General features: G+C 43.6%; 1 protein-coding gene across 5 annotated transcripts in view; it reads right to left on the bottom strand.

Annotated features, from left to right (window-relative positions):
- The window catches only part of LOC100220391 (contactin-6), a 129,151-nt gene that overhangs the window by 41,633 nt on the left and 67,650 nt on the right, over nucleotides 1–19,868 (bottom strand). For 4 of the 5 annotated variants that reach the window (XM_030283064.4, XM_030283063.4, XM_072934687.1 and 1 more), the window contains 3 exons: nucleotides 18,975–19,070; nucleotides 11,117–11,320; nucleotides 8,250–8,352 (listed from right to left, as the gene is read on the bottom strand). In XM_030283064.4, the coding sequence (XP_030138924.4) occupies nucleotides 8,250–8,352; nucleotides 11,117–11,320; nucleotides 18,975–19,070 (403 nt within the window). The remainder of the gene's footprint in view (nucleotides 1–8,249; nucleotides 8,353–11,116; nucleotides 11,321–18,974; nucleotides 19,071–19,868) is intronic. The other variant, XM_072934686.1, reaches the window with a different exon arrangement.

The following is a 19,868-nucleotide window of genomic DNA, read 5'->3' on the forward strand; positions in this document are numbered from 1 at the left end:
TTGCAAGTCCAAATAAACACCACAGAAGTTCTGAATTATTGACTGGTCCTCCCAGCAAACAAATTCCCTGTAGCACTAAAGGTATTTTCATACCCCAAAATAGGAAATATTGGCTGAGATTTCAAAAGATCTAAAAATACCAATAAATCTAAATATAAAAAACAGGAGCCAAGGTAGAAGATAGCAGACAGAGAATTGAGTGAGGAGAGGAAAGAACAGAACATTGAGGCTGGAAAAAGATAGAGACAAAAAAGAAATATTTATTTTTGTCATGTTTTTGAAGCTTTCTATCATTTTCATTTATATTTGGATCAATGTATCCCATACAACACAAAACAGTGAAGTGTGAAGGCAGCTATAAATACATCTTGGATTTCTGGTAATATCAAAAACCATAGGAGCCTCTCTTTCATGATCTATTATGTCACCAAAACACTTTGAAATATTAATAGTCATGGATTTCACAGTTGTCTGCTGTTTCTGTAAACTGAAGTTGCTTTTTCGAACAAATTCAATTTTGAGCTTTTTAGAGGGGCTTTGGCTAAATGCTGACTTCTTTTCCACTGGAAGTAACATCCACAGCAACTGAAAACACAGTTTTCATGGAAGTTACAAGTCCTTGTTTCCAGTCTCCAAGGTCCCTGCTTGCAGTGCTGACTTACAAAGGATTTATTCCTTTTTAGCAGAGACTTTAACTGCTCACACCTTAAATTATTTAAGTTCAAGTCCTTGTTTATTGAACAAAGAAATCAAGTCACAAATACAGAATGGATTAATTTCTTAATAATTCAGGAAGTTTGGGCCTGATTTCTGCATTTTGAGTCTGTGTGTCTGTGATGTTCACAACTTCCCTCTCAGCAAGAAGAACCAGGAGTTGGGAGAAATGTGAGTTCTCTGAACAATTTCCTACAAACAGGAGTGACTGGGACATGTCAGATATTATTAACCAGTCAAAGGGCTGCAAAGCAAAACTGAGATTACATTCTATTTTTCCGCATTTTGGTTCAAATTCTAAAAAAATTCCAGATCTTTCTGGACAACAGCCACTGTCACCACCACCTTTATGAACTGTCCTCTCCATCAAGACCAAAAGCTATTTCTGATGTTGTTCAATGCCATTCCTAGGGAATTTATAAGGGTTTGTTTTTCCTGAGGGAATTGTTCAAAGGTGCTGTCTCCTCCAGAGCCCTTGGCACAGAATCACAGGGTCAATCAGGCTGGAAAAGACCTCCAAGAACATCAAGTCCAACCTTCCACCTGCTCACTAACCCTTATCAGGAGGTGCCACATCAACTTGTGGTTTAAAGCTGGTGACTCCAGTGTTTCTCTGCTTTTTCAATGATCCAATTTTTCTTAAAATCTGACCCAAACTACTCCTGGTGCAGCTGGAGGCTGTTGTCATGTCAGAAGAGCCCATCCCCACCTGGCTCCAGCTCCCTTCACGCGTTTTTAGAGAGCAAGGAGGCTTCCCTTGAGCCTTCTCTCCTCCAGACTAAAGCTGCACGCCGGCATTCCTGCAAGATTTCTCTCCAGCCAGTTAATTTCAGTTATTTATTCAGTTATTTATTCAGTTTTTTATTCAGTTATTATAAAGCAAGCTACTTTTGGCTGTTTAAAAGGAGCACAGCTCTAGTGCAGACGGAGCCTGGCTGACGACTGCCGTGCTCCAGGCAGCAAAAACAGCCAGAGGAGCTTCCCAGCCTGCCTGGGATTGATCCACAGCAAGGAGAGCACGGCTGGCTCCTCAAATCCTCCTGCATATTCAACACTGGGGGAGCAGCAACTGTGCAGCAGCAGCCTGCAGAATGCCAGGAGCGTTTAACTACTTGCTTTAAAGGCGTCTCGTCTGGATTTAATTTTATTTTTTCTAATAACAAAGAGATTAAAGGGAACCAACAGCCATATGGGAGAAAAAAAAAAAAAAAAGGCAACAATTAGATGCATTCTGCCACCTGAAAGAGGTTCATCTCCATATTTCTTATTCTCTCAGCCATTTGTTTGCTCTCAGCTCTGGTTGTTCATGGACGAGGGAATTCTGTGCTGACACCAAGGCCAGACAGTGCCAGGTGGGAAAAGGCCCCTTCTGTCAGCTTGGCCAAGGTTTGAGCAGAAGGCTTTCCCCTGATCTCCTTCTCCTCACCACAGACTTTTAGTCACATCCTTGGGGATGTCTCAAGGCAAGCTGGGCTCATTTTTGGCCAAACGTGAGGGTGTTTGACACTCACTGCTGGTGCAGCTGAGGACAGAGAGACCTCGCAGCTCATCAGCTTTGCTGTGTTTAAAGACAATAAAGAGTTAACTGCACTTTGTTCTCCTGCCAGGGAGCCTGGATTCTATCAGGAGAAGAAATTCCTGTGTCAGGACAGCAGCTCCACCTGAGCTACAGGTAAAGGAGCAGAATCTGGCAGGATCCATAACTCAGCAATTCCATGGGATGGACCTTCCTAGGGAATATCTGCATTTCTTCATCGATGCCTCATTGCTACAGAATTCCCAGCATCTTCAATCACTGTATTTTTCACAAAATAGGGGATTTTTTTGGGCTGGTTTCACTTTTTTCTGCTGCTAGTTTCCATCTTTATAACCAAATCTCCTAATAGCAACTCTTACTCAGGCCATGTGAAACCTTTCAAGGTTAAACAAAAAAAAAAACCAAAAAAAACCCCAATAAAACCAGTTTGATTAAATTGGGTTTTGGGACAAACAATCTACTTAGAAATTGATGCTTTAAGTAGTGAAACTTTCCTTTAGAAGTAGGTAATTCTGTATAAAACCTAGTGCAATAAATACAGCCTGGTGAATTTTTGTGGGATTGTTTTGCAGGTTCATATTCTTTGGAAGGCCAGGACATGTCACTGCCTGCCCTTGCAGCTTTGGGGTGGCCCTGCCCCTCGTGGGTCTTTCTGTCATTCAGTCCCTTCTAATAGCCAGATTAAAAATATTAACTGCTTGGGCCTAAAAAGTTTTGGAGTACATGAAGAAACAATGAGTGCACTTCCTAAATTTATTGCACTTCATACACCAAGTCTGGCTTTCTCCTGAGTAAATAAGAAAACAGTGCATAAATATGAGAGTGTCGTAGTACATAAATCTGCAGTTTATTTGAAACCTTCAGAGCATCCAGGAGCACTAATTTAATTTATATTCCACCATACAGGCAGAAGAATCACAAAACCATAAGTTACTAACTGGGAAAGAAAAGGAGATGGAAAATATTTTGTGGTCGGTGACAAGTTCTTGTCACGGCGAACGCGGAATTAATTTGTCTGCAGAATTAGAACCCACACCATGAGGGAGGGTTCACCTTTTTCAGCAGAGATGATGCATTGGGACCGTGCCTCATCTTTTGTCCTGTGCATCTGGGGGCCCTTCAAAGGGAAATTCAATCTGCATTTGGGATAATGAAGCCCGTGGTTCGTTAGACAAATGAGCCCGAGCTGAGCTTTGAAAGCTGCATCACTGCTGACACCAGGGAGAATTAGGATCTGAGGAGCGCCATAATTAAAGCATTTAATTTTGGATTCTCCTGATGGATTACCTGAAAACAGCAGTTTTCTACAAGCTGTCGAGGCACAACCTGAGCTGTGTGAGGGGATCTGCTCATCCCTGAAAGGATAAATTCAGGCCTTGCTTTGGTCAGGGGTGGAAAAGGGGAGCTGGAAACTTCACTTGTGGTGCCCAAGGTCATCCCTGTTGGAATCTGAGGTATTGATGATTCTGAGATTGTAGAAAGTCTCTGTCTTTCTGCCCCACTGCCAAAGCAGAAGCCATAATTCGTCTGTGCTGGTTTCAAGGTTGTTTATTCTGTTTATCTCTAACATGTTCTGCTGCCCTGCCGCAGCTCTGTCCTGCAGGGCAGCGTGTGGGGCTCTGCCCTCAGTGGGATGGTACAAACATTAAATACCACAAACTCCCTGTGCTGGATTTACAATAACGTGCCAATATCTGTCACCTACGTTGGACAGTGTGTCCCCAGCCTGAACCAACAGAAAAATGCCAACACCACAGTGAAACATGGAGGGCATGAAGAAGGAGAAAAAGGACAAGGCACACCCAATTTCCTCCATCTTGTCCCCTTTGGACCCCTTATATAGAATCCTAAAATTTTACTTTTGCACCCGTGCCACACTTAATTATTACTTATATCAAACACTCAGAGCTTGTAATTCATCCTGTAAGATTGAAAACTCTTTTCCATGGCCAGAGATCACAGCCAGTGTCTCTGGGGGCTCTGTCCAGGGGGGTTCCTGACCCCTGCCAGGGTCCCAGACCTGCCAGGGCAGACAGAGGGAAACCCTGGGATCCCACAATCCCCATATCTGGGATTTCAGAATCCCATACCTGACCCTTTTAAAGCCTCCTACGTCAACAACTTCAGAATACACAGAGGTGGTGCTTGGGATTTTTATGTAAATTTAGTAAAAATGGTTATTTGGAACCCCCTTGGAGCTGTGTGATTATCTACTTATTCCAAGAGCTGCTAGGAAAAAACCCTTCTGTGAACACGTTTAAAGGAATAGGTGGGAACTTCCCATGAAAAATGAATATTCTGGGGTGAAAGAAATCTTGTTTTATATTATTCACATATGCTTTTTACAACCTCAGCTAGCAACAGCCCATCTGCAGGGATTGTGAACTGATTATTTCCCTTTCTTTGAGAAGGGAATGAAGAAAAATATAAACCACAGAGTTTAATAAATATGTGCACCAGACATGGAAACTACTTTGCCTTTTTTCATTCCAGGGAATATTCTTATTTGTGCAACAGAAAAAAAAAAGTTATTTTGAGAGAAATCCACAGAAAGCAGCACAGTGTAACTCAACTGAACATAATTCTTTCCATGGTGCTCAATCCCCTGAAAGACAGGGAACAATAATTTGGATATATGGCATGATTAATAGAGCTTGATCCAAACCAGGACTTTTAATCCTGGCATAATATTAAACACTGTCATCGTAATGAATATTGGTGCAGAACACAAAGTCTCATCTCTTCTATTAAACTGCCACAGGCTGCAGGATTTGAAATAGTGGAGCCACTATTTCATATTTCAGTTTTCCCTCTTTCAAAGGATTAAGTATAAGGTACAGTTTTTTGCCTGTTTAGATTCATCAGAGAGCTGCACTTTATCTTATAATCCCATCAGAGCAAGCACTAATTTGCTTTTCAAAATCTTCTGTTTGTGGTGTCTGCTCTATAAAATAAAATTCAAAGTCAAGGACTGGCCTGAGATCCTTTGTCCATTTGGGATCCATCCCTCTAAACCCTCTTTGCAGGGAGAAATTCTTATTTAACCCCTTATCTTCCTCAAAATAGGAAGAATTTCTGGCTGGTAGATGATTTGTAAAAATCCTTAGTGATATTTTAATGTGAAGTGCAAAAAGAGCTTTGCAACAGATCTATGTGGAATGCACCTACCCCAGGCTGCCCCACAGGAGCACATTTGGGTGACTTTAAAAAAAAAAAAAGGCATCTTTAAGATGTTTTAAACCAAGTTTTAAACTCATCCACGAGCCTGGCCTCTCCTAGCCGCATTTGAACTGTGGAAGTGCCTTTTGAGCGAGGCCCAATTGGTGTGATTTGCTGCTCCACACAGAAAAGGGACGCTATTTCTCTAAATACCACAAAACTACTTTCATTTAAGACTTTTGCAGCCCAAAAACCCCAGCAGGTTGCCTATGATCTGCCTTCAGCATGAAAGATTTCTGTTATTCACAGCGCCCAGGCAGCAGCAGCCGCAGCATTGTGGGAGCCAGCGGCCTAACAGTGTGAATATAGAAAATTATGGATAATGGGAAAGCAGTTCTGAAACCCGAGCGAGATAATAACCACTGGTGCTCGTGGCAGATCAGAGGTGCAGCTCAACAAATGCTGGGCTGAATTGATTTTAACATAAACAGACAATAGCAGGGGCCAGGGTTTTAGTGGAGTTTGGGAATCTGAAGGTGCTGCTGCATTTAGATGGTTCTGCCTGCAATTGTAAACAGTTGGAGGCAGGAAACTTCCAGCTTTTCACAATGCCACTAATCACCTGCATACCTCTAGAAATCTGGCCTTATTTAATAAGTTAAGAGTGTTTCACCTGCAATCTGTTTGGCTTGCTTTGTTCACATCTAAGTGCCAGCTCTGAAATAAAGCTTTTCCACTGATGGACATGTTGGCGAAAAGGTGATTTAAGGCTCTGTTTAGGGAGAAAAAAAACCAAAAACCCACAGAGTGAAACCTGTGCGAGACATTGAACTTCTAAAAATAAAAATGAAGAGGAGAAATGGTGAGAAATTCTCCAGTATCACCATCCAAGAGTCTCAGCTCCCAAGCAGCACCTCCAACACGGTGCACATCAGCAGTGTGGTACCAGAGAGTGTGTGCAAAGTGGATTTTAGCTGTGGATCCCTGGTATTTAAGCAGGATAACACCAGGGAAGTCTGGCAGCACTGCTTTCAGCTGCACATGAAGAAGAAAATCTACATTAAAGCTGCATTAACCCTCTCAGGCATTCCTAAGCACTGCATAGAAGGGTCTCCCTGAGGGATCTCATTATCCATATGTCCTTTCAGTCCCCTTTTTTCTCCTTAAGATGTTCTTAAAATGGCAAAATCTGTTCATCACATTAACATGACCCGTCTTTACCCCTTCACTAAGATGTCAGTGCTTTGTACATCTCATTTCCTGAATTTTTCTCTATCATTGTTCAATGCTTTTCATACAACAGATGGAAATAAGAAATGACAACTTGAAATGTAGAGCCTGCACAGACTAACACACAATTAAGGAGGTATTTAAAGAGAAGTATCTTGACAGTATTTGGGAAAGAAAATCAGTTTTATCAAGAGTGCTAAAGTCTGGTACTGCTTTTGGGCCAAAAATGTGCATATGCCTTTAATAAAAATTAGCTGTAGTATTAGTTTGTATAGAAATCTCATCTGAAAGGCAAGGCCATTTCAATCTTATTAACTTTGTATTTGCTTTATTTTTCTACTTGCCAGCCTGGGTTCCAGAGGAACATTTGATTAATTTGTGCTGTCTGCAAGTCAGGCTTTTAACCTCTGGGAAAGCTCTAAACACTTTAAAAGCTTACAGCCTTAAAATGGATTGTCAAAGTGAACTTAAACTAAATAGAGGTCAACAATCTCAGGGTTATTTGGGCTTTTCCAAGGATGCTCAGTGGAAAGACTGGGGTTTGTGGGCTGGGTAGTGACACAATCCCCCAGCTGCTCCCTGAATGCAGAGCAGGTGCCTGAGCCACCACTGCAGCTGGGAACAGGCAGAGCAGTGCAAGAAAACACAGGAAAATATAGGAAAATCGATTTTTGGAAGGAGGGGCTGCTGCTGGGTCTTCCCAGGGCTCCTCAGCATTGCTTTGCAGACAGGAGGGTCAGGCGATCCATCCCACATACTCTTCAAACATAACCTGAGTCCTCACATTTGATTTTTAGCAAGGAGGGAGCCCAGAGGAGGCTCCAGGGGGATCAGAGGATGGAGCAGCTCTGCTGGCAGGAAAGGCTGGCACAGCTGGGATTGTTCCCCTGGGCAGGAGAAGCTTTGGGGTGAGCTCAGGGTGGCTTTCCAGGGCCTGAAGGGGCTGCAGGAAACATGGAGAGAGACAAATGACAAGGGATGGAGTGATGGGACACTGGGAATGGGTTCAGATTGAATTTGGGTAGGTTTATATGGGATATTAGGAAGGAATTGTTCCCTGGGAGGGTGGCACAGGGTGCCAGAGCAGCTGGGGCTGCCCCTGGATCCCTGGCAGTGCCCAAGGCCAGGCTGGACAGGGCTTGGAGCCACCTGGGGTAGTGTCCCTGCCGAGAGCAGGGGGTTGAAACTTGATGAACGGGATGAGCTTTAAGGTCCCTTCCAACCCAACCCAGTCTGTGATCCTGTGATGTCACACAAGCACAAAAACCATTCCTATTTTGATATGTGTCAGGGGTGAGGCTGCAGTTACACTGAGCGCTGTCAGCTGGAGTCAGGTCTCATCTCAGAGTCAAAACTTCTCTGAGGAAAGAAAATCTTTGCTCCTGTTTTCCCTCCTCTTCCCACATTCCCTCCCCCTGCTTCGAGCTGCACCCACAGCCTCAGTTACAGCCCAATGCTCCCTCCCATTTCCTTGGGAGCACACAGCACAGAAACAATCAAAGCCAGGTTAAAAAACCCCATACAATTCACAAATCCCCTTCTGACCAGAATAATTCTAACGTGAAAGGAGCAGCGTTAAACCCCAGAATTAATAAAGCAAATCTCTTACTTTCCCAGGGCAAAGCATTCCAGTCGGACAGAGGAGCCCTTGGCTGCGTAGGTTGTTTCTGGAAAACGCACCTCGATCTTTGGCTCATACTCCCCCATCACACCTGTGGAACATTAGAACAGCTCAATCCAGCCCAGCCCCAGAGCTCCCCGTGCACAACAACTTCAGGGTGAGAGGAAGGGTGGCGAGAATCACTTCAGAGCCTCGTGTTCCACCCGTGGTGAGCGGCACACGGCGGAGCAGGCTGAACCGCCTGGGTGGAGTTCAACCCTCTGCTGAAAGCTCTGTGAGATCTCTCCATTCCCTGCGTTTAGAGCGTGACTTTGTACAAGTTTTACATCACAAGTCTGCTGTGCATCAAGGTTTTTGAGATGATTTTGGGTTCACGCCCCTTATCAAGCAACGGTTTTGCCACTAGTCACTCTCGGGGCACTGCGTTGATCCTATGTGCAAGAAAATCAGAAAATCCCACGTGCAAACTGCTTGCAAAACGCTTTAAAATGTCTTTGAAACATCCAAATGTGAGTAGCAGACTTGAGGAAGGCTGCTGTAATTAGATGGAATTATTACATTTGAAAGTCTGGCTGAACATCTGATAAATCACAGATAATCCAGTATTAATTTAGGGCATTTCATTTTGCAGCAGGCTTGGGATGGATTTAGGAAACTAAACTTTTAGCTGAACTTCTTCAATATCTTTTATGTGTCTCACAGTGAAACTCATTCCAACCATAGGGATGAACATAAATCAGGTATTTTCCTGCAGTGTCTTTGCCCAGATCCCACACGGAAAATGAACCAATTCTTGTTTTATATTTAACAGGCATCTGGATAATATTACACATGCAGCTTCCACTGCTGCCTCAGAGGCTGCCAGCGTTGGAGTCAATCCAGAGGCCAGCAGAGAGAATGGGAGAAGAAAAAGGGGCTGATAGAAGGAGTCTGAGAAAAGGAATAGCGTGATCAAAAGGAAAAAAGGAATATGAAAAGCTCTTAGGCATCTGCAATCAGAGTTTATGCCAAATTATGAACTTTGGAGCTGAGGAAACACAGCTTTGCTTTGTGTGATCTGCTGATGTTATTGAACAGCACAGCCTCGCAGTGAAAGCATTACTCCATGCTTTATTTATTTATTTATTATTCCACAATGCACAGCTGAGTTTTGTTTATCCTCCAAATCCAACTCTGCACAGGCTTTTGTCACTGATTGTCACCACTGCTTTGCAAACAGCACGAGTATATTGAAATTTAGGTGGGCAAACTCCCAAAACAAACTTTGTGTACAGATTTCCAGGTCTGTATTTCTCCCCATGAACATTTAATTACAAATGTTGCCAGGAAGGATTTTATACATGTGCAGAGGAGTTTCTCACCTCGGCAACTTGATTTGAAGCAGCTCTCTGGATTTGATATGTGAGCTATACTTAGATGACAAATTTAGAAAGATTTATTGGATTTAAACCTCAACACGGGCACGAGGTGGGAAATATTAACATGCCATGTGACATTCCCTTGTTGTTCAGTGACATTGTGAACTTTCTTGGCTTGCTCATCTCCTCATCCCTGTCCCTGACAACTCAAACGTCACTGATGCCTCAGGATTTCAGCTTTGATATTTTCCATCTGTTTGTAACCCTGCGGTTCTTTAGGGTGTAACTCCAAACTCCACACACAGTGTGAGCTGCTGCTTCCCCATTTGGGGCAGACACAACAATTCCTCTCCAGGCCTGGCAATCAAGGACACCTCAGTGCCTCAGGCCAGAGAGATGGGAACAAAAGTGAGTTGGGGGAGCAAACCTGGGGTCAGTGACTTCATTACCTGCAGCTGGAATTGGCAGCTTGACCTCCAATATACAAATGAATCAAACTTATAATAGTGTGAAAACCTGTGATCCATCATCCATTTTTGGGTGTAGCCACTGGGGGGTTTTGTCTGGTACATTTTTCATTTGGTTTCATTCAGGTACATTTAGACCTAAATGTACCTGAAGGCCCCTCAATAAATATAACCACTTTTTAATCCCTTAATTCTGTCTTGTCCTGGCTTGTAAGATAAGCATGTATTCTATTTGCCATCTGTTGGAGGTCGGGCAGTTTCCTTATCTCTCCCAAGAACAAGGTCTCCCTTGGGGAGATATCTTCTGGTAATGGGCCATTAAATGACTCACTGCATAACTGGGAAAGTTCCATCATCCATGGTGAGATGCTCTGCCCAGAGGGAGGAGCCAAGCAGCCCTACCTGCATAAAATCAGTATTTTTGGGACACCAGGGCAGCCCTTTTGCTGGATTCCCGGAGGAGCAGCTTCTTCCCTGCTGGATCCCCAGAGGAGGACCAGGCTCAGCTACTCCATCCCCAGACCTTCAGAGAAAACTCCACCCTTCTACAGATCCCCGCTCCAGCAGCATTTCATCTGCCACTGCAGGAGGAGCAGCCACCATTTAACTGGACTATTCCCAACACCCTGACTCCTCAGGGTGTCAGGTTTCTGACTCTATCACTAGTTTTGTTTGTACTAATTAAATTTGTTTTTTAATTTTTATTTAGTTTTTCTCCTAGTAAAGAACTGTTATTCCTATTCTCATATCTCTGCCTGAGAGCCTTTTAATTTTGAAATTGTGGTAATTCGGAGGGAGGGGGTTCACCTTTTCCATTTCACAGGAAGCTCTTGCCTTCCTTCACAGACTCCTGTCTTTTCAAACCAAGACATGTCTAACCTCTGTTTTTAGGTAGCCCCAAAAGGCATCGTCACCGTGGGGCTGTGTCCTGCTGCACAACCTTCACTGGGGGAGTTTGGGGGTGAACTCCCCACACCTGGAGGAGGAGCAGTGGGGTTTTTGAGGCAGCCAAGCCCCGCTGAGCACTCACCATCGCCGCGCAGGGTGAGGGCGGTGGGGGTTCCCCAGACGCGGCGCCGCGCCTCGGCGCTGCTGACGGCACACGTGTAATTCCCAACATCCCACGGCTCCACCTTGGCCAGGTACAGGTTTCCCGTTGCCTGGGAAACGAAGCGCCGGCTGTCTTCCCGAAGATCCAAGGTGTTATTGTTGAAGAGCCACGTGTAGGACAAGCCTGGAAAACACCAGACACGTGTCATGCGTCCCTCCCAGCGGAGCCCCAGCCTCCTTCTCCAGGGAGAATGAGGGAAAACCACTGGGGAGGCACAAATTAGCACAAGCCAGGTGTTGTTGTTGGACACAAAATGAGTTTACAGAAGCCTGGTAAGTTTAAAAGAGAGAAAGACCCAGTTTTATTTAAACATCTGGTATTTATAGAATTCCAAAGGTGATCGTGGATTGGATGATGGAATTACCACCTCTCCAACCACACTGGTCCAAAGATCAATCAATCATTTCTCTCCACCTACAGAGAAATGTGTAAACTATTCTATTTCTACATGAAATGGTGTGGGAACTCTGACTCTCAAATATATAAACATTATCAGAAGGCTAAAGAAGTTTTATGAGAACTTTAGAACTTTCAAAAGAACCATAAAAGAAAACTTTAACACTTTTAAAAATCAGGGCAACAGCCAGGTGAGCACTGCTCGAGTTTTCAGCTCATTTCAAGCCACTTCAGGAGGTCTCAGCAGTTTCTGTCTCCTGCTACTTCTCATTTTCCTGCCTAGCCTGCTCCCAAGCAGGAATGGTGGTGCTGCAATGGCGTGGGAAAGCTGCTTTAGTAAATAATTCCTGTTTATGGCACTTTCCCTCTGAAAATCCTGAAGGCAAATTGCTGCCCGGTGCTACAGCTCCTTTCTTCACTCTCAATATGGAAAAATTAAACTGGTTACGAGGAGCTTGAACACTGGATTTTAATGGAGGGATGAGTTGAGCTGCACAAAAGTATTTTGGAGACAACTTAAAATTGGATCCTATGGCACGTTTGATAATGAGCATCCCCTTATCTTCCATACTTTTTGCCCCATTCTCACTTCCTGCCCCCATTTCCCACATGGTGCTCCACAATGCAAATCTTTATAATGTAGATCTATAAGACCAGGCAACTTAAAACTGATTTATCGGCCAGCCCACCCTGGAAAAGCAGATATCCTTGTGAGTTTACCATTCTCTGGTTTTGAGAAAGTCTTTTGGGTCAAAAAAGGAGCAGGTTCAGAGCTGATTCCCCAGTGTGGGGTCACCCAGGGTGTCCTGCCAGCCCCTCTCTGCAGCTGCTCTGCACCCAACAGCAGGAGCAGGACTCAAACCCTGTCTTTTACAAGCCACAGTAAATCAGAACTTTCCAAATCCACCAGTTTAGCTCCTCTTAATTAAATGCATAATTCATAAGCTAACAGTGTGCTGCCAACAGCTTCATTTTTACACATTTCCCCCATCAACAACCCCATTCCAAAAAGATTATTTACGTTGCTCTCCCCCACCTCAGCCCCGGCTTGGGAGCAGTATGGTAATAAGTCTGCAAACTCCAGTAGTTTTGTGGAGTTTTATGTTATCAGCTTCCAGCATTTTAGGACTCTCATTAGAAATGATGCATCTCCAGGGAGCAATCAATGCCACTTTCTATACTTGGCTAAATCCTGCAACGGGCTCCCTTTTACTGCAGATAATGCGAAACTTTCCCGTGCTCTGCAGTAAACCTGAGAGATGCAGCAATTAATTCTCAGGGTTACACAAGGTGTGTGCAGGTCCACGTGCTCACCCACAAGATCAAAACCTTGGCACATTTACCTGCCCTTGGACTTTGAGGTGCTTAAAGCATCTGTTTCCTGCAGGAAACCTGGAGGTGGAAGGGTTTTCCTGCGGGAAGGATCAGAGCTAAGGGATGCAGGCAGGATGTGATCTGTCTTGCAGAGATGCACAGACTGTTTGCCTGTCTCAGGAACAGGTTTTGCTGACTGCAGACTGTCTGGGTGAGCAGACCATAGCGTGCAAAATTCTGATTTCAACTCATTTTTTGAAAGTCTCTAAGCTGCAAGATGGGGACTGTACAGAAAATGCTGAAGATTTGCAGTTAAATATTTTAATCGGTGTTCAATTAAATGTTGTCCACATTTCTGTGGAAGAAATACCTTGGATCTCCCCTCTCCTCAGACTCCCCAAAGCACTGAGGGCTGGTACCCCAATGTGCTTTTCCTGCTAGCTGGAATTTTTGCCTTCCTCCTTACTCAGACCTGCACTAAGGCACCTCTGGGCAATAAAACCACTCTGGGTGCTTAAACCTGACATTTGGATGCCCAGATTTCCATGCCAGGATAGCATATCCAAGAGAATTCGGAAATAATTTTAAGAATTAATAATAGGGAAAAGCGGTTTGGAATTTCTCTGCCAAATTCTGGTGGTGGCAATTACAGAGCTGAAGAAAGCCCTGACCCCTTCTAAGGGCATCCCTGTACCTGCCAAGACTCCAAAAGGATTCTCTCTAAAATATTCTTTAAAATATTTTATGGCATGGAACCAAAGCCCAGACTCCAGGCGTGGGAGCAGGTGATGAAGCTGAATTCTCTGTGCAAGATAGGATAAAATAAAACTCTATTAAAGCCAACTTTGTTCTACACAGACATTCTTCAGGAGGTCAATCTGTGAATTAATTAATCAATAAAAGAGAACCAGACCTTTTCTGTCCTGATTTCTGTTCTCAGGGGGCTCCAGCTGACTTCATTTTCTGGTTTCTCCCTGTCTGCTCCCCACCATTGCTTCAGGGAATATTGATGAATTTTCCCATTAACTGGGAACAAGCACAGGCCCCTCTTAGTCATATTTAAATCCCTTTTCCCCCCAGTATGAGGGATATAAACACTCCCCCTCTCCTAGCTGCAGGTTCATCCTCACCCATCTGCAGGCTATCCTTGCCTAGAGCCTCATTCAGCGCCACTAAACTCTGCAGAAATCCTAATTTTAATTGACTTCAGTGGGAGTTGGATGAAATCTCAAGAGGAAGGAGCCAAACTTTGGAGACGGAACTTTTTTTTTTTTTCATGCTTTTAAGGCATAATACCAACAACCTACTCCCTCACTCAGTATCTTTTTTTGGAAAGTTACTACAGCAACAGGTAATAGAGTAGAAATCCAGAACTGTGTAATAAAATCTTTCATTTTGGGTCACTTGGAATAAATCCGATGAGCAGATCCACAGAATGAGCCAAAAAAAAAAAAAAAAAAAAAGAAAAAAAAAAAAAAAGCGCTTTGCTCTCACTTTTATGGCAGAGCAGGAGTTATTTTATAGTGCTGTATTGTAAATGCAGGTGAACCCAATGGGAAGAAATGACAATATCTGACTCAATTCAGAAGGCTGAATGATTTCTTTATTATAACTGTGCTAAAATACATTAATATACTATATAAAAGGAGGATACTAAAACTACAAACATACTTTCTCTAACTCCCATATCTAACTCACAACTCGTGCCCCTCTTTGAGAGTCCAGCCCCAGTGGGTTGGATTGGCCATCAACTCAAACAATCCTCACCAGAATCCAACCCAGCACTCACCCCAGGGAAACAATTCTCCAAACACATTCCACATAGGAAAAACAAGGAGCAGAAATAGAAATTGTTTTCTCTTTTATTTCTCTCTGTGCACCTCTATGAAAAATCCTGAGAGGGAGAGAAATGTGCTTACCACAGTGCTGCAATATTAGGGTGTGTTTGTTTGTTTGTTTTTAATTTGTGGTGTCCCTTCTCACCCCAGAGACCCCAAAATCTGCTTGACCCACCTCACCTTGCAGGTGGGCAATTCCTGAGCTTGGCCAGGCTGGAGAGCATCTCCCACCTCTGCCAGTCCTGAGAGTTTTCCTTCAGAGCTCGGCTGGGAAAGGGCTGATGATCACTCCTGATCCACAGATCTGGGGGATTGAACATTTCAGCACTTCCCTCAGCCCAACAAACCCAAACTGGTGCTGCTGGATCCAGGCTGGGCTCAGCGATGGGGCCTCTCCCTCCCTCTGGAGCTGTGGGAAAGCTGGATTAAAGATTCACAGGAGCAGGGAGAAAGGGACAGCCAGCCCAGGACTGAGGCACTGAGTTCTATAAAGGGAGGGACACTCCAAACCCTCCCTTTCAGATTCTGCTTTATCAGTGCAGCGTTTAATAGAAAATGCAGAAATCAAAGGTCCTTTCTCACCTCCTCCCATCCTCTGCACACACCAAATTTCACGTTTCACCTCCTTCCCCACCTTCTGCAGGCTGAGAATTGGGATTTTCTACCCCCCAAGCAGGTCCAAAGGGGGCTCCTACATCCTTAGAGTGTTTTGGGGTTTATTCAGCCTCCCTACAGCAACGCCAGCACACAGGAAAGCGCAGAGCATCCCAGCCCTGGCAGCTCTTCCACACCAATAAATGCAAATGCAGAGTGATCCTGCTGCTCCTAACGAGATTAGCAACTTCCTTAAAGCTCTGCAGGGAGTCAGCTCGGAGGAAACAGGCTTTAGATCAGGCTTCACTTCTAAGGAAATAAATGAACAACAGTCCACCCCATAGCCTTGTGTCAAGTATTACCATTTAGGCTGCAGCTTCTTAAGCACAGGCAGGTCAAGCCCATGTGTATCTGCAGAAATTAAAGCTTCTTCCAGCTTCCTCCCTCCATGCCTTTCCTACCTCAGAGCTCTCTAGAAAACACTTTTTTCACTAGTAAAATATTACTATATGTTGATTACACAGGGGGAAAGGGCTGACCTAAAGAACTTAAAGCAGAGATGGGATGAGGTTGAGGAAAAGCATCCAGCTCACCTGGTCCCCTCTGAGCCTCGCTAACAAGCAGAGGGATGGCAGAGCTGAACTTTGCAAGGTGTGGAAATGAGCCTCATAAATAACCAGAGACACCAATGCATAAATTAGTGAGGAGGGGTAGGCTGAGGGAATAAAGGGTTTGGGGTGGGTCAGATAACTGGGGGCAGCCCTGCTCTTGCTTTAAAAACTAATTACAGGCTGTGATATTTTTTTTTTGTCTGTTAACTGTAATTCTTAATGTCCTAATTGATCTCAGATATAAACTTGGGTGGGTATTTTTTTTTTTCTTTCATGCTCGTGTTTGATCAGTCCTGCAAGTCCTAATATTAGTTCACAGAAATATGGAATTCTCTTTTTGTTCTCTGAGATGCTTTAAAGCTGATATGAAAGCTGCTGGAGCAGCCTTTTTGTGCATTTGTTTGTTTGCTTGGTGGGCTTTGTTTGTTTGTTTTTGGTTTATAGCTGACTAATATATTTTTTGTCCTCTATTTGAATGAATCACTCATTTCTCTTGTACAAAATAGGTTAGCAGAGCTCTCAGTCAAGAAACCAGCACACAAAAAAGAAGCAGCACATCTTTCCTTGTCACCTCTATTGGAGAAGTTTAATTCCAATTGAGTTTTAAATATTTTAAATATTTTTAAATATTTTTGACCACTTTTGGTGTCTGATGAGCAGCTGAGTGTCCTGATGGGCTCTGCAGAGTTTCCCTGTGAGGAGGAGGTGTAACTCCAGTGGTGCAGGACCAGACAAACTTGGCAATGTGAGAAAGAGACACGAGACATTCCCTAGAGACCATGGGTGGTAGAAACACTTCTGCAGCTCTCGTTCCATCTTCTTGATGTAATATGGGAGGAATTGAATTAATGAACCCTCCTTGTTTTCCATTCTATTTTTTCTATTCCTCTTCTTCCATTGTTATCCTGACTTTTAGAGGTTGGCAGGAGGTTTTACCCAGTGCTTCCTATTTCAAATTTCCTATATTAATAGCAGCTGCTTCAAACAACTGCTGTACAGAGGTTTCCTGTCTTCCTTCAAGTCATTACATCACAGCAAAGGCAACTCTTTCCCTGCTGGTAGGGCTTATCTTCCAAATTCCTTGACATCTCTCTAATTCCTGACACATTTAAAGTGCTGCACAGAGCTCTTGTAATGTGAGCTGGAAGCACAGTTTGTAATCCTTCCTTCTGTAGGTATTGTGGGGTGGAGGCAAGGGTTGCAATTTAAAAGAACCTAAATATACAATCCTTTTCAACAAAAACAGCTTCCCAAGCATCTTGAAATAGTCTTTGACTTGTCATGGCTCACACCATGTACTTCATCCCCATGGTATATAATTTTGGATCCTGAACAGAGTTTTTGGGATGACAAAAGGACTCGGGCTCTGTTCTCTGGGGACTTGTTATTGCAGGGAATGGATTTTCCAGGCCTGTTGGTCAGCAGCTCCCAGCCCCAGCTGCAGGAACACTCTGGGAAAGGCTTTGCTGGTGGATACCATTTTGTCAGTTCAATTAATCTGGGGGGAACTCACCTGGCAACTATTTATTTGTTCTGAATGTTTTCTTCCCCTCTTTCCTATTTGTCAAATCATCATTTTACCCTGCAGCAGGAGGGAAACAGATCGTTCAGTGGCTGCAGGATGGATGTGTTGTCTTTCTGCCTGTCCCACTGATACATTTGAAGAACTCTTGGAAGCCTTTTGTGCCCTTAAGGACCATGTTTCACTTCGTCTCCTTGATTATACCCTCCTTTCATGTGGCTGTAAACACCCAGTGAGCTGACACTGCCTCTCCATATAGCACTGGAGGGGTTTCTATTGATTGATGGGGTTTTTCTCCCTCTCTGAAATACTGTCTCCTCTTTCCACATCACTCTTTACCTTCTCCTGGGATTTTGGCTTATAACTCTGTTTCTTTAAGAAGGATTGAGGATTGCTGGGAGCAGGACATGGAAAACTGCAGCTCCTGTGGGTGTGTGGTCACTGCTGGCAAAAGCAGAATGTGAGCCATCCAAGAGCTGCTCATTCTTTAAGGGCAGAACAAGACAATTTGGTAACTACATCATTGATATTTCCCCTCTATCAATAAATATTTGCTTTACTTGGGTAAAATTTTCACCTGGATTTATCTCACCCAGAAAAGAAAATCTTCAGGGTCTTATGGTAAGCACCCTCAAATTATTAATCAGAAAACTGCTTTTCATTCCCCATTTAAAGCACTGACAATTACTATGAAACCTGATCCAGGCCCTCCTTTAAACAGGCAGTTCACCTCTCCAGAAACCCCTTCCAATCTAAATTATTCTCTGATTATCAGGAAGGAAAATAAAATCAGGGATTCAAGAGCAGAATCCAAACCTTCAAGACAAATCCACTGTGTCCTTGCTGTGTCCCAACAATGACAGGTTAAATTTGATCCTGTTTTGTAAATTTTTCTGTCCTGTTTTGGTGTGCAGCTTTTAACTTTATATTAAGTGTTACTGGGATCTTTTCTCAGGGTGGTGAAGACAAAATAATCCTGCTGTAGCTGGAGACTCAAGGAATCTCTTCAAACTTCAGGCCCAAAGCAGGAACAACATGAAAAGAGGAGGGTGGGCAAGCAAGCAAGGAGGATGAAACTTCATAATTTGAAGCTATTAATTAGGCAGTTGGCTCCTGTATGCAAATGGACTAAAACTTATAAAAATGTGAGCTCTCATGCCCAAGCCCTTTTTGCTTCCATCTTGGAGCCATCTGGACAGAGCCACGACTGTGGTAGGGTACTGCCAGGGTGTGGCCTTTGAAGGCACTTCAATAAAAATCCACTTTATTGCTCTTAATTCCATTTAGCCTCTCTTCCAGCTCCTTAAGGCGTCACTACTCCCTGACAAAATAATAAAAAAGGGCCCCAAAGAAACGTGAACCCAGTGCCTTTTGAAGAAACAAAATCCAAATTCGTTGCAAACCGTGGTAATTGATGCATGAGCGAATTCCAGTGGTAATCCCACGGGGAATTCTGCTTTTCCTGGGGCAGAGCAGGGGCTCTCAGGCTGTCCCCATCATACCTCCATGGTGGGGGGGAGTTCCACAGAGCAGGACCACTCCCTGTCCCTCTCTCACCGACACCGGGCTTCTTGGTCTCGTCTCGAAGTTTTCCAGGTCTTGAGGGAAAAGGAGAAAACAAGGCCTGGTTATTGTCCATCAGAGTTATTCCCAACTGCGTCCTAATTTATCCAATTTATTAACTCAAGAACAGTCGTGTGTTGGGCAGCAGAATTTAATTTCATTGAGAGATTGTGTGCAAGAATAGCTTGTCCAACCTGTAGCATGGAATTACAGGATCATTAGGTTGGAAAATAACTCCTAGATCCTCCAGTCCAGCCATTATTGAGTCCTTTGGCATTCACAAAATATTTATTCCTACAGCATTTCTACTGCAACTTTGGGAATTTGTGTTTACAATTTCTATTTGCAAAGCCAGTCTATTATTCCACTACTTTTTCCAGCATCATTTTTTGGAACTTGCAAGACTTAATCTACATGGGTTGGAAAAAAAAATGCATTTTGTAGTGTTTCCTTTGCTATAGAAATAGAGAACAGCTGTGTTCTATATATACAAGTGATAATTAAAGATCAGCAGGACTCCCACAGAGTGTAGATTTAAATGATGATAAAAATATGTTGTTTTCTTTAAGATTCTGGGCTGGCCCAAACTGGCTGCCGTGCTTGGATATGTTTTAATTGCCTTGAGTTTTAGGACTGGTTTTAAAGGGGAGGACGAGAGGACTTCCTGGGAAATCTCCTGTCCATGCCCATCTCCCACAGGTGATTTTTATGGCTCTTAATGTCTATTTTTCACCTCGTCTCAATCTGCTGCTTTCTCGTGTTTCACTGAGATGTTGAAGAATTATTATCAGCCTGATTCCCATTAATTCAATTACAAAACATGACACAATAGA

This window comes from Taeniopygia guttata, chromosome 12 (assembly GCF_048771995.1).
Source record: "Taeniopygia guttata chromosome 12, bTaeGut7.mat, whole genome shotgun sequence".
Classification (NCBI taxonomy): Eukaryota; Metazoa; Chordata; class Aves; order Passeriformes; family Estrildidae; genus Taeniopygia; species Taeniopygia guttata.